Source organism: Notamacropus eugenii, chromosome 7, assembly GCF_028372415.1.
Source record: "Notamacropus eugenii isolate mMacEug1 chromosome 7, mMacEug1.pri_v2, whole genome shotgun sequence".
Lineage (NCBI taxonomy): Eukaryota > Metazoa > Chordata > Mammalia > Diprotodontia > Macropodidae > Notamacropus > Notamacropus eugenii.
Genome location: NC_092878.1, coordinates 965,354 through 979,558, shown reverse-complemented (window position 1 = coordinate 979,558; position 14,205 = coordinate 965,354). Strand labels below are relative to the sequence as shown.

Below are 14,205 nucleotides of genomic sequence, written 5' to 3'. Positions count from 1 at the left end.
GACTGAAGAAAGAAAATTCTAATGCCTGTCAATCGATATATCCCATTGAGACAACTGAATGAAAATATTCATACCTGTTGTAGGATGCTTGGAACTTGAGATAGGGCTTAACTTAAAATCAAGGATTGTAGTAATCAAGACCCGTAAAGTGCCCTGGCAGAAGTTACTGCTTTTGTGATGGTTTATATTTCTGCATTTCAAATGGAGAATGTGCTTGTTCTCATCACGTTTAGATATTCATTTTCTGATGTTTTTTAAAATTACAAATATTAAGCCTTTAAAAGGAGACTACCCCTCTAGGGTAATAGGAAGAAATGCTGGGAAAAGAGATGCCAAATTTAGCATAGAGGATGTGACAGAGACACTGATATCTTTGGCTGATTTGAAAGTTCATAGCCTTGGCTCTCTCCAAAATATTAAGATAGAATATCCATCTTCAGCTTATCCGAAGTCTCTGGTAATTAAGCTGTGATTCACAGAAGCTACTAAAGTTTGACTTCTAAAGATGGAGAGATTGACTTTGTGAGTGGCAGCACCAACGTTCTAAGGTTCTGCCAAGAAGCAATATCCAGTTGTAAGTCCGAGGTCCCTTCTCCCTTCCTGTTCATAAACATCCAAGGAATGCATGTTTCCTTTCTCATACAAACTAATTATTTTGTAATTGATGTAATACAAACTAAGATTTTGATATTTAAATAATATAAAAGCTTTTTACCCCTTTTCGGTTCTTTAGATGTAATATGCCGATTTTCACTTCAAATCACTTAACTTAGCATGACTACACTGAATAGAATTCTCTCATTTTGAGAGAAATTGAGTTTGCCAGGAAACAATTCAAATGCATTTACCCCAGACTTTGTCTTGAAGGTAGTTGTTTGCTTGTGTTAAAGTTTATGTTAAAGGTAGTCACAGAAAATTGTCTGAAATAAGTTAACAGTATAGGTCTTAGAATATGTGTACATATACTGAATATGAGTAAGTCAGCTTGGTTCATTAGTGCCTGTATTTCTGTTTGTAAAAACAAAAAAAAGGAAAATCTAAGCACTTTTCTTTTAAAAAAATTTTATTTATTGCCTTCATGTTGAAAGCTCTTCTGTGCAGACCAAGAAGAAGAACCCGGATGTTACCTTCGTTTTTGTCTCTCCCAGTTTGCTACCCGGAGAGCCATCCTTTGTAACGGATAAAAAGGGAGGGGTGCCCATAAACAAATCAGCACAGTACCTGATTAATCTAATATATGTAGTTTTCCTCTCTCATAGCCTACTCTTTCTGAAAAGAAGGGGAGAAAGACACGTTGTCAGGTTTCCCTCAGGTCAGCTTGGTTACTATGATTACAGATGGTTGGTTCCTGTTTATGTTGTCATTGTATGTATATTTTCTAGTTCTTTTTTTTATTCTGCATCAGTTCATATACATCTTTCTTTGCTTCCCTATAATTATATTTTTTCTTACGTTGCATGTAATATTCCATGACACTCATGTACCACAGTTGGATTGTACAATTGATAAGCATCACCTTTGTTTCTGTAAACAGCATTGTTATGAACATTTTGTTGTATAGGGAACCTTCTTTTCTGTTCTTGACCCCTTTGGGTTATATGCCTACTAGTCTACCAAGCAGTTTTAAAAACAAGTGTTTTAACATCACTAGTGCTACAATTTTTAATTAAACAGTATGAAAAGGAAAGGAAAAAAAAATTAAACTGATTTTTCTATCCAATGACAATTTGTCAAAATCTTACCAGTCTTATACCAAGGGCTAGATAGTATGTGCTGGGACATAGATTTCCTATTGGAGCTTTCCTTAGTTGGTGAGAATTGGATATCATCTGAGGAGTAAAGTTGGGAGGCCTAAAAATAGGTTTGACTTTTTAAGTTTCGATTGATTAGAGGTCACATAGTGTAATATAAAGCCCTGGAATACAGACTGGAAGCACTGGAATCTGACTCATGGTTGGGAGTCAGGTTTTTAAGGAGTGAGTTCTGAAGTCTGAATAGCCTTATCTGCACATTTTAGGAGAAGGAGGGGTAAAAATATAAGTTCAAGTAAGATATAAGGGGTAGAGTGGTGGACTTGGAAGTCAGAAAGATCTGAGTTATCCTCTCTTGAGATATTAGCCACATAATCCTGAATAAGTCACTTAAACTCTTCAGTATTTAGTTTTTTCATCTATAAAATGGATCAGAGGGTGGACTCAGAGACCTTTAAGGTCCCTTCTAGCTCTAAATGCATGTGGCTGTGATTCTGTGACCTTAAAATTCACGGCTTTGTGTTTACTGGGTAACTGTTTATTTTGAAGGGTTGTCTCTGGTAGGATCCTATAATGGAGATATACCTTTGGTTTCATTCTTTCTGATCCATCCATTCTTAAAACCAGTTTTCTGGTTCAGAACTATATGGTTCAGGAAGTCTTATTATCTAGTTTTTTGTATGGTGTAGTGATCCGATCCTGGTGGTGGGTTTCTGGAGTTGGAAGAAAAACAGATATAGGTGTTCATTTATCTTAGACAGTTGTGGACATTTTTTTGTCAAGTTATCTTTGAAGGCTTTTAAGGGGAGAACTTGTTACCCTTCATTCTGTTAAGACCAGGTAGATGCACTGAATTCAAGAACATACCTTCAGGGAGAAGGTATCAGTTATTAATGGTCTAGTGAAGGGCATCTGGCAGGGATTAGCTCTATTTGGGGTGTTTTTATGACAGGCCTAAAACATTGTACTGTTCAGTTTTCAGGGGTCTCAGGGGAAGAGTCTTTGGATGTCTAGTTAAAGCAGTTAAATGTGGTTGTTGCCTAAGCAAATCACCCAGGCATGCACCATCAAGTTACTGATTATTCATTTCATATTTAGCTGTGTTCCAAGGTTTCTTATTCTCATGAGTCAGCAAAGTGGGCGCTGGTAATGCAGTAAGCAGTGAATCACACTTCTAGGGACGGGTATATAAATGCCATTTCCAAAAGGTGTGTCCGTCATTCAGTCAATCTCTTGAGCTAGATTCTATCTATCTAGTCTATCATGGACTTTTTTTGTGGAAGACTCATTCAGTTTCTGATATCAGGGGTTCTTTTAGAAGGATGATCACACTAGGAAGCACAGTGGAATGCTTGTGATCAGAGACCCTTTAAAGATATGATTTGGGAAGCTTAGAGAGTGAAGGGTTTTCATCGAGGGTATTTGGACAGAGGAGCTTTCAAAACTAGTATGATAAGGTTGACCAGTTTTAGTTAACTGACAAAAATTATTTATGGTTCCTTATCTTGTAAAAAAGTAGCAGGTCATTTTACTGAGAAATCTTTGAAGGCAAAAAAATCCTTTAGTATTAGTGGGCCCAATTAGGGCCCACAGAAGGGGACAGAAATGAGAGTAAGCAGAGGTTTAGAGTTGGGGGGCTGGGATTTAGTGTGTTTTATGTAAATAGTTTTAACAATTGAAGTACTTAAGATGGACAGACTTCACTGCATCTAGACAGCAAGAACAATAAGAAAATGATGAAAATTAAATGTATTACTTGAATGGATTAAGGATAAAACTCCTTGGTGTGGTGCTTGTGGGAAGAAAGTACATTCAATGCAAAAACTAGTTTAAAATGAAGAGGTTCTATAAAACATGGAACTGAAAGGACAGAAAAAACCAAATGTATTGCGAGGTTTGGGAAGGTAGAGGAGTCTATTGGAAGCAGACGAGGTCAGAAGGGACCTCTTGTTCATTTTCCCTACCATTTAGTATGTTTGATTTTTATAGCAACGCATTGACCGACTCAGAAAGATGAATGACGGTCCACAAAACATAGTGTATGTTAAGCCATGTTTATTGGAATGAAATTTTGGGGTGTATTTGATAGGCCCTCTGTCTTATCCTGAGGTTCAGGACCAAAACTGCTGATTGAGTCCTCTGGAAGCTTCTGATTGGATATATATTCTTCAAGGCCTACATGGTCACTGATGTAAATGCCTCTGGGATGCAATTCTAGGAAGAAAGAAGTGTGCGGGTTGCTTCTGCTTATATAATGGAGAAACCCTATTTCCCCCATGTTGGCTGTGACATCCCTAACAATTCCCCCCAATTTCTGATCTCCCTTTAAACTTTCTAATACTTTATTTGTCAGGGAGACAAATTTTTATCTGTTAACCCCGTTCCCAAATTTCTACTTGGGGGTATTTGAAGAGACTCACTGACCTGAGGGAGCAGGCTGGGAGAATCCTCCAGATCACAGGTGTCAGAGACAAATGGAGAGTGGCCTGGACCATGTTAAAATGTAATTGGGAAATATTTAACAAAATAAGTGAAAACACAATAAGATATAATTTACATTTTAAACCTAAATCAGTATGTGGCTCGCAGGAATCCTGTCCACTTTAATGGACCCCATTTATATTCAAGGTTGATACTTTTTCTTGACTGTCTCTGGATTTGTTTTTGTTGGAGTGGGAGGGTGACCTGAAACTTTTAGAAAAGCTCAAGGAGGGCTAAACTGCTGTTGGGATGTAATTAACAAAAGTAGAGAAGTAGAGGAGCAATATGTGGAGGAATGTGGGATTTTATCAAAGGCTTTTTCTGCATCTATTGTACATATGTTCTTCATATATACATATACACACACGTGTGTGTGTGTGTGTGTGTGTGTGTGTGTGTATATATATATATACACATTTTAAAAATAGATAAAAATATGCAATCCAAAGTGTTTCCTAGTTTATTGGTATAATACTTTGTAAGGAATCCATTGGTCTGTTTCAACACTCTAGTAAAGTATGCTTGTAAGCTCAATTTCTGACTCGTCTTTTAAGTTAGAAGTGGTTTTGTGTGGGGTGTGTATGTACCCTTTGAATAGGAAGCCTAGGAAAGAAGGTCACACACAACTTAGGAATAAATCAAACAGATAAAAAATGACCCACGTAGTATCATTAAATTGTCCATTCATGTGACAACTCTCCCAAGCCAGTTTTTAAAGCAGATTAAAAACTGATTAACATTAACTCAGGATTTTTGTTCAGGACTTTTGTTTAGCAGCTAGGTGTTGTTTTAATGGATGAAGGGGAAGAAACTAGGGTTGTATACTGTGAGTCATTCGCATTAAAGGTGATAATTAAAAGTATGACAGCTGGCAAGTTACTGAGGGAGACAGCCTAGGAGGGATTCTTGGGGACCACTTACAGTTAGGGGACGTGATATGGATAACAAGTTAGCAAGAGATTTAAGGAGGAGGTAGGAGGTAGGAGAAGAGCCAGGAGAGAGCAGTGTGACAAAACTCTAGAAACAAGAGATTATTCCAAGAGAGAAAAGTATCCATTGCAGCAGATAATTGAGAAGGATGAGAACTGAGAAAAGATTATCAAATTTAGCAATAAGAGATCATGGGTAACTAAAGAGAGCAGTTACAATTGAACGAAGCCATGTTGAAAAGGACTGAGGAGACAGAAGAAAATAAGCAGCAAGTATGGACAATGAAAAGGGAGGAAAGCTAGAGTATGATGGCTTGGGGGGGATGGTAGAGTCTAGTGAAAGTTTTTTTTTAAGGATGAGGAGCAGATTTCATCATGTCAGAAAGTAGTAGGATAGGAACCAGTAGATGGAGAGGAGTTGAGGATGGGGGCAGGGTTGTACTTGAGAAGAGGGGAGGGTATGGGATCCATGGCAAATAGGGCCAGTGCCCTGTCAGAGACTGGGGGAAGGGTTTTGAGATGAAGATAATCTACTGTAACCGGTGCATCTGTGACCTCCTTGTTGTGGATACACAAAGAACTCTTATCTTCAGATGAAGATGGTCTTCCAACTGCCTGGGTGGGGTTTGTCTCATCCCAGCCTCCTCCTCAAGGATTCGCCTTGATAGTTGGTTTTGAGGCTCAGTCCATGTTGCTAATAAATCAGTTCCAGTCTTTCCGACCCCTCACTGAGGCTCTTAGTATCACTGATTTAAAGTCAGACAGAAAGGGCAACCAGTCTTACTCCCTTGTTTTAGGGATGAGGAAACTGAGTTCCATAAAAGGCAGAGTCAGGATCTGAAGTTGTATTCTGACTCCAAAGCCAGTGCTCTTTCTACTCTACCAAGTACCACATGGTTTCCATCATCGTAAATTGGGAATATTCAAGATTGATCCCCCAGAGTTAACCAGCAGTACCCCTTTATATACTTTCTTCCCTTCTCTATGTTTTGTCCCATTCCTTGATGAAAATCCTAAAAAAAAAAAGTTGTCAGGGACAGGAAGATGGGGAAGGGGAGGGAAAAAAAGTAAGGAAAAGGTTACTTCAGAAGAGGTTATTAAGGTAGCCAACATCATTCATGTGACTATTCCCCTTAGGCATATGGGTCAATAGTTATCAGCATATTCTGAGTCACCTTTTTTTGGTGGTAACAAGGTCTGAGATATCTTTGGTATCTTCCCCTTTTTCAGATCCCTTAAAAATGGATACCTCAGCACCCACAAACTTGTGTCGCCTCCAGCACGGACCACCCTTTTGTTTGCCTGGATGAGTCCACCTTCTTTTTCTTCTCTGTTTTTTTCAGTGCCATTTCCTTTTCCTCAGGAAGCACATCCAGGACTGTGATGTTAAGAGTCCAAACGTGGTGGCTCCACTATCCTTGATGGTGAAAAAATTTGTTAGATTTTTGTAGATCTTTTCCATTTTTCATGCTGCTTGTCCTTTCAGTTTCATCTGTAAGGGTTCTTGGGATGCTCTGGCTTAACTGGGTCTCTGAACAAGCCTTCTGTGAACTTTTTTCTTTCTATTTCTCAGTGTTTTATGGGGCCATACTGCTCAAAATCTTCCACCGTCCTCCTCAGTGAGACCTTATAAGGTTAGAGTCTGAACCAGTATTGCCCTTGGCTGCCATTTCTCTCTGGCAAGGAGATAAAGTGGTTTTCTGGCTGAGGCAGCATGTGGGTTCCTTTGGTCTCGTTATGGCAATTGATTGACATGGGTCCAGCTTCCTTTGGAAATGGTTATATCAGTTAATGTCCGTGTTTTCTTTTTTTTCGGCATTAGACAACTTGTTTACACTGGTCAGGTTGAAGCCTCAAAAACACACCCTATCTTCTTCTTTTTCTTATTGTAATTCGTTATTGATTTGGTCTTTGCTCTAACAAGTTGATGATTTGACCGTAAACAAGACAGCTGAGTCAAAATGAATCCAGAAGATTCAAAATTACTTCACACCAGTTATTTCCCATCAGGATATAATCAGTTTCCTTTTTTAAGGATGTTATTTGATACTCACGTTGTCCATTACCACGTGACTCTTAGAGTATTTGTGATACTTAGATGTGTGACTTCTGTATAGTGTATAAACCCTTAGCCCTCTCCTTTTGTACTTAAACATTTTTTTGTACACATTTTGCTGTCTTCCCCTGTTCCTACTTTTTTATTGAAGTCAGCAGATCTTAAAGTGTATGTTGATTTAATTTGAAGCATCTCATTGACATTTTCCTAGGATTTGTCTGCTCTTACTCTGAAACAGATATTGGCACAGAAGCTACAATTTTCTTCCCCGTTGTCTTTTTTTCATATCTTCATCATGACCGTTTAATGGTCACCATCTTGTTTGAAGGCATTTTTTGTTGCCTTGAGGGACACAATGAAGCTAATTCTGCCCACCCTTGTATTTGCCTCTCCAAAGAAAGAACCTTCCATCCAGCTACAACTTCCTTTTGTCTTTTGTTTTCATTTCTGCGTGGTCAGCTAGGTGGTACGATGGATAGAGCCATGGGCCTAGAGTCGGGAAGACCCGAGTTCAAATTCAGCCTCAGGTACTTACTAGATCTGTGACCTTGGGCAAGTCATTGAATCCTTTTTGCCTCAGTTTCCTCATCTGTAAATGAACTGGAGAAGGGAATGGCAAACCAATCCAGTGTCTTTGCCAAGATAATCCCAAAAATGGGTCACAGAATCAGACATGACTGAAACAACTACACGCTATTTCTGTATAGCAAGAATGTGAAGATTGAGATGATCAGTACTCCTGAATCATGCCTTCTGGTGGGTCACTGTACAAGGGTTTCCCATTCAGAATGCCAACTACGCATCTTAGAACTCTGGCTCTTTTTCAACCATCCTGCCGTTGTGACTGCAGGATCTGGACTGAAGACTTTTATGTTAATTTCATAGTTGTTAGTGCCAAGGAATCCATCCTCAGGTGGCCTCCCTCCTGGTGATGAGGCTCTCCTTGCTCAGCTATGCCTATCCTTAGAAATCAGACACAGTCCATTGCTGAAACTAAACTGAAATCCTGTCCAGTGTGGCAGAAGCTAGCTGCTATTGTTTGCAGACTGCTGATACAGTCTTTGAGAACTCAGGGTTGCCTTTGTGCCTTGATGAAACATTGGAATATGACTCTTTAGGTCTGTATGCATCATAGATCAGATTATGTTTTTATTTTTTATTGCTATTACCAATCTCTGTTCAGGTACACTCAGGCTTCTTTTGTCATGTGTGGCTGTCTGCTAATAGCTTCAAAAAAATAAAGGAAACATTGACATCCAGAAATATTTGTCAGTAAAAGGAAGCAGGTAAAGGAAACAGAACAGTGGTTATAGGATGCAAATTAAAGCAAAGGTTATTTTAAGGTTTAAGGGACCTCTCAATACACAGAGTTAAAAAGCTTAGTGAGAAAAAGGAAGGAATGAAAACAAGATCCCTTAGGAATTTAGAAAAAAAATGAGCTCTAGGGTACCGGTGGGATGATTTGCTTTAGATAAGAATAACACCTTCCCTCCCCAGATCAGAGGGAAGAAGGAGAAGATGAGTCCAGAACAGATTTAAGTTGTAGAGATGAGGAAAAATGTGGGAATTTGCATTAGTTAGTAATAAACTTTCCAGTAAAATGTATTTTAGCTTTGTGGATCAGGGCGTGAACCTGGAGAAGTATGATAAATGGCCTTCCATAATAGAGTATTTTTGGTATAAGGATAGTACTTTATTATCTTAGACCTTGTCCTCAATCTGTTTGCTGTGTTTAAATAGGCCACTGTCTAGCTATACAGATGGTATAGGGAGCAGCAGAAAATTAATGAAAAGATTACTGAGCTTGGACCAGTAATTGAAATGGCACAGTATTTGTCATGACCCCTTTCTTCATGATTATTCATTTTTCTGTAGTTATAACCACATGACCTAAGAAGAGAGAAAACGGATGTAGCGCAGTGGAAGGTCATATGGCGGGTAAGAGACTAGGACAGCAGGAGGGCAGCGTTAAGGTGACTCCTCCTGTAATCCAGCCTGAGTGCTTGGAATGGGAGAAATGATAGATAAGGAAGGTGGTGTGATTGAGAGGAGAAAAATGTCAGCCGTGAGACAGAATTGGGGGGAGATCGATGACCTATGACCCTGTTGGTCTGTTAATATGATTTATTGATGAGAAAAGGGCTCCTTTTTCTTTCTCCATTACCCCTTTTCTTTCTTAATCGACCTCAACATGGAACTGAAATATTTTACAGGATTTGTTTTTACTGAGTAAACTTATGTGCCATTAAAAAATATGAACATGAGGTAAGGTTTTTTATTAAGAGGAGAGAAAATTTTAAGACTTCTAGACAAAAGTCAGTTAACTTTGTTTTTGTTTTCTATGGCACCCTTTGTTTGTCTTTGCCTATAACTTGCTGTCCTCATTGTGCAAAGAAAATTCCCCGTTCCTGTTGTGTCACACGAAGCAATCAAGGGCACCACAATTAACTGTCATCACACACAGATGGATGCTCTGGCATTAAAGAAGCCTTCTCTTCTTTGAAAGCTTAAGTGTCACCTTCCCTAACCCCTGAATCGAAAGTGTTTTCTTTCCTCAAATATACCTAGAGAATTTTGTTTGAATCTCTTTCCTTCCTACCTTGTCGTACTTGTCATCTTTGCAGTTTCCTCTCACACCCCGCAAGTGGTGTGAGTTTCTTGAGTTTATCTTTGTAGTGTCATATCTTGTACATAATGCTTAATACATGTTTTGTGAATCATTGAGTTTATTTTTCTTTTAGAAAAGTACTTCTTAAAAATTTCCTACATTATCTCTGTAGCACTGGACTTCTTGGAGCAAATTTTGACATTTAGTCCCATGGATCGATTGACCGCAGAAGAAGCTCTGTCCCATCCTTATATGAGCATTTATTCCTTTCCAATGGATGAACCAATTTCAAGCCATCCTTTTCACATTGAAGATGAAGTTGATGATATTTTGCTCATGGATGAAACTCATAGTCACATTTATAATTGGGAGAGGTAAAATTGATTTTATATTAAACTATCGAATAATTGACCTTTATTTCTATGAATCACAGCATGATGGCATTTTTATTAATGAGTTTTTGTTTGATGTGTCAGTGCAGAAGTTGTGTGAGTGCTGTTTTTATTTAAGAATATCTGTATACATATATATATGTATCTATACATATGTATTTATATACCATAATATACCATTTATAATGTTTACTAAAATATTTTTCTGAAACAACCTTTTAGAATGAAAAACATGAAATGCTATTATTTTGCAACTTTCTTACAGTATTTTTCGTGCTTTGCTAACAGTCCTGTGAATGGTTTTGTTGCCCTTTTAAAGAGAAATATTAGTTAGGAGAACTGGTGGGGCATGGGGGGACAGCATTCCACCGAACAACAAATATATGTGATAGGATGTTGCTTTCAGGTGAACCAAACATCTGCCTTATAGCATAATCACTAGGCAGTTATTACATATGTAGTTACGTTTTTAAGGCAGTGGTGGGGAACCTGTGACCTCAGGGCTGTAGGTTCCCCACCTCTGTTTATTTTTCTTGTGGCAGATTATATTTGTGTGTGCGTGTATGAGCATGAATATCTCCAGATCCATTTAATATTAGAATTCTATATACCTATGAATTTTTTTCTTGACTGCTTTGCTGATATTTTTAATGCTAGACTCATGTAAGTTTATTATTAGGGGATTTTTCAGACTAATGGAAATGAAAGAGTATAGAATCCCTTTTTAAGATTCTTATATTTGTGGGATGGTTATGGCATGGTCAGGCATAGTCCTGCCTAAAGAGGGGAAGTGGCCCCCAAACCGTTAAAAGTTCCTTCCAGCCATCTGATTTTTATGATATAGTTCCTCAGTCATTAAGAATGAAAATATAGTAATATGCTGAAGCTATGTCATTTTTTAAAAACATTGTTGGTTTTTTTCAGTGTTATATCACTAAGTTTATAGAGTTCTCTTTCAAGCTCTGCCATTAACTGTTTGACCTTGGGCAGGCCACGTAGCTTTCTTGATGAGTCCCATTTTCCCTTTCTTTAAAATTACGGAATTATACTAAAATACCTTCAAAATCCTTTCTGACTATATGATATTCAGTCCCATTTGTGATGAGCCGCATATAGCCTGACTGTGATATTAATTTCTTTCAGGTACCATGATTGTCAGTTTTCAGACCATGACTGGCCTGTACACAATAATTTTGATATTGAAGAAGTTCAGCGTGACCCAAGGGCTCTCTCTGATGTCACTGATGAAGAGGAAGTCCAAGTAGATCCTCGGAAATATTTGGATGGAGATCGTGAAAAGTATCTGAAGGATCCTGCCTTTGATACCCATTTCTCTACTGAGCCTTGTTGGCAGTATCCAGATCATCATGAAAATAAGTATTGTGATCTGGAATGCAGCCACACGTGTAACTACAAAATGAGGTCATCATCCTATCTTGATAATTTAGTTTGGAGAGAGAGTGAAGTTAACCATTACTATGAACCCAAACTTATCATAGATCTTTCTAATTGGAAAGAACAGAGCAAAGAAAAGTCTGATAAGAAAGGCAAGTCAAAATGTGAAAGGAATGGATTGGTGAAAGCTCAGATAGCTCTGGAGGAAGCATCGCAGCAGCTGGTGGAGAAAGAAAGGGAGAAGAACCAAGGGTTTGACTTTGATTCCTTTATCGCAGGAACTATTCAGCTTAGTTCACAGCACGAGGCTATCGATGTTGTTGACAAATTAAATGACTTGAATAGCTCAGTGTCCCAAATAGAATTGAAAAGTTTGATATCGAAGTCAGTAAGCCGGGAGAAGCAGGAGAAAGGAATGGCGAATTTGGCCCAGCTAGAAGCTTTGTACCAGTCTTCATGGGATAGCCAGTTTGTGTGTGGTGGGGAGGATTGTTTTCTCATAGATCAGTTTTGTTGTGAGGTGAGAAAGGATGAACAGATTGAGAAGGAAAACACTTATACCAGTTACTTGGACAAGTTCTTTAGCAGGAAGGAAGATACGGAAATGCTAGAAACTGAGCCAGTAGAGGATGGCAAGTTTGGGGAAAGAGAAAGCGAGGAGGGTTTTCTTGACAACAGTGGGGAGTTCCTCTTTAACAAGCAGCTTGAGTCTATAGGCATCCCACAGTTTCATAGTCCAGTTGGTTCACCACTTAAATCAATACAGGCCACATTAACACCTTCTGCTATGAAATCTTCCCCCCAGATCCCCCATAAAACATACAGCAGCATTCTGAAACACCTGAACTAAAACACTCAGCAGACAGTTCTTTTTGTATTCATGAAATGTGTTTTGTCTTTTTTATTACTAGTATAAGTCATTTTTTACTTGAATCAGATGGTGTCATTTTAGTATGGATTTCATTAGTTCTTGGTTTTTAAAATCCAGAATTACTTTCTATACATGAAATAGTTTTCATTTTAAACTGGCATGTCGTTTGCACACAGAATTAAAGAACAGAGCGAAATAAAGCAATGCAGGAGGAGACAAAAGAAATGCACTAAGCCAAGTAAAAACATTCTCTCAGTAAAACGGTTATCTGTTTTACAGGAAAAAAATCTTGCCTTGAAATTTACACAGTGAGACTGTACATAATTGCATGGAAATATCTATTTTTTTCCTAAAACATTTTTCATTCATGAGTATTTTCAAGTTTTTCATACTGTACACATTTCTTAAAACACATGATACCAGCAGCAACTGAAAATGAATGCCGAATTTGGTACACATGTGTTATCTACCTCAAGGTAACAGAAGTATGTGGCAAAACATGTACCACCCATAGTGCTTCACAGTATGCACTTCTACTTAGCCAGCGTTATTCTAGTAACTTCTTAATAAGGATCATTCACTGTTTGTAAGTGTTCCGGTATGCATTCTTTCTAGTGAAGTGTTCATATACCACATCTTATTTATTTTAGCAAATCAGTATGTTTTCCGTATTTAATTATACAAAGGTAACTTAGTTTTTTGAAATTTATTTGCAAATAAAGTTTTTCCATTTGGCACTATGGTTTGTGGCCTACCTAGCTGCATAGTGTAATGTCAGCTTGTTCCGAGGCTGTCCACGTACTCAATTTACTTAAGTGTTCATTTTAAGTAAAGCGCTCACTGTGTATAGGAATTTGTATTTTGGAGGTGCTTGATCTATCTACAAAGAAAAATTAGGAATTACTTTATTATAAAATGCTCCTAGAAGTCTTAATTGTGTTTATTTTTTAAAAAATTGTAATGTTAGACTTGTGTGCATGGACGTAATTAAGGTACATCATTATTGTAGGTTAAAAGTTGTATATGGTAAGACATATTTTGTTTTTACTGTATGTTTTTACTGAATGATCTATTCCCCATCCCAAAGCAAGCATGAATAAAATTAGGTTAAATGTAGCATGTGGCATCTCAGTCTCTTGAAAATTCATTTCACCTGTTTTATTTTATTGACTACTGTCTGTATCTTTGGTTAACCTGTTTAAAGAAAGGATGAATAAAACCTGACCATCAGAAATTGGTTCCCGTTTCACTACGTAAGACAAGTCAACAGTCAGCTGGCCACTGGATTGATCGTTGCAGTGAAATAGACAGCAGAATCTGTTCCAACTTACAGGGCCAAAATTTTGAACTGATGATTTAAAATTCTTTTGATGTGAAAGATTAAAGGAAAAATGGTCTAACCTGAAGTAGAAGTCCCATGTGGACTTCTGAAGTCACTTTGCCTTGTCACTTAAAAAAAAATAAGGAACATTGTTAGTTAGGCCTTATTGAAATGTGTAATTTAAACTAGACCAGACATACGTATTACAGAAAACAGACATATAAAACCCTTGTAGACTACATCTTCTCCATAACTGACAGAGTTGCTGTGCCTGAAAAGTCCATGACTTTGCAGACCAAACCTGGTGACAAGCCTCCCCAAATTCGTCTGGACTGATCCTCAGCTAGTGAATGTATTAATCTTATCACTGGGCACACACTTTTGAGCCTTTTAAGCTTTGT

General features: G+C 37.9%; 1 protein-coding gene across 3 annotated transcripts in view; it reads left to right on the top strand.

The window, feature by feature from the left end:
* The window catches only part of MAPK6 (mitogen-activated protein kinase 6), a 39,677-nt gene extending 26,078 nt beyond the window's left edge, over nt 1–13,599 (top strand). For all 3 annotated transcript variants that reach the window (XM_072623531.1, XM_072623532.1, XM_072623533.1), the window contains exons 5-6: nt 9,998–10,199; nt 11,361–13,599. In XM_072623531.1, coding sequence (XP_072479632.1) covers nt 9,998–10,199; nt 11,361–12,462 — 1,304 coding nt within the window. In that variant the 3' untranslated portion in view covers nt 12,463–13,599. The remainder of the gene's footprint in view (nt 1–9,997; nt 10,200–11,360) is intronic.
* Nucleotides 13,600–14,205: the final 606 nt, after the last annotated feature.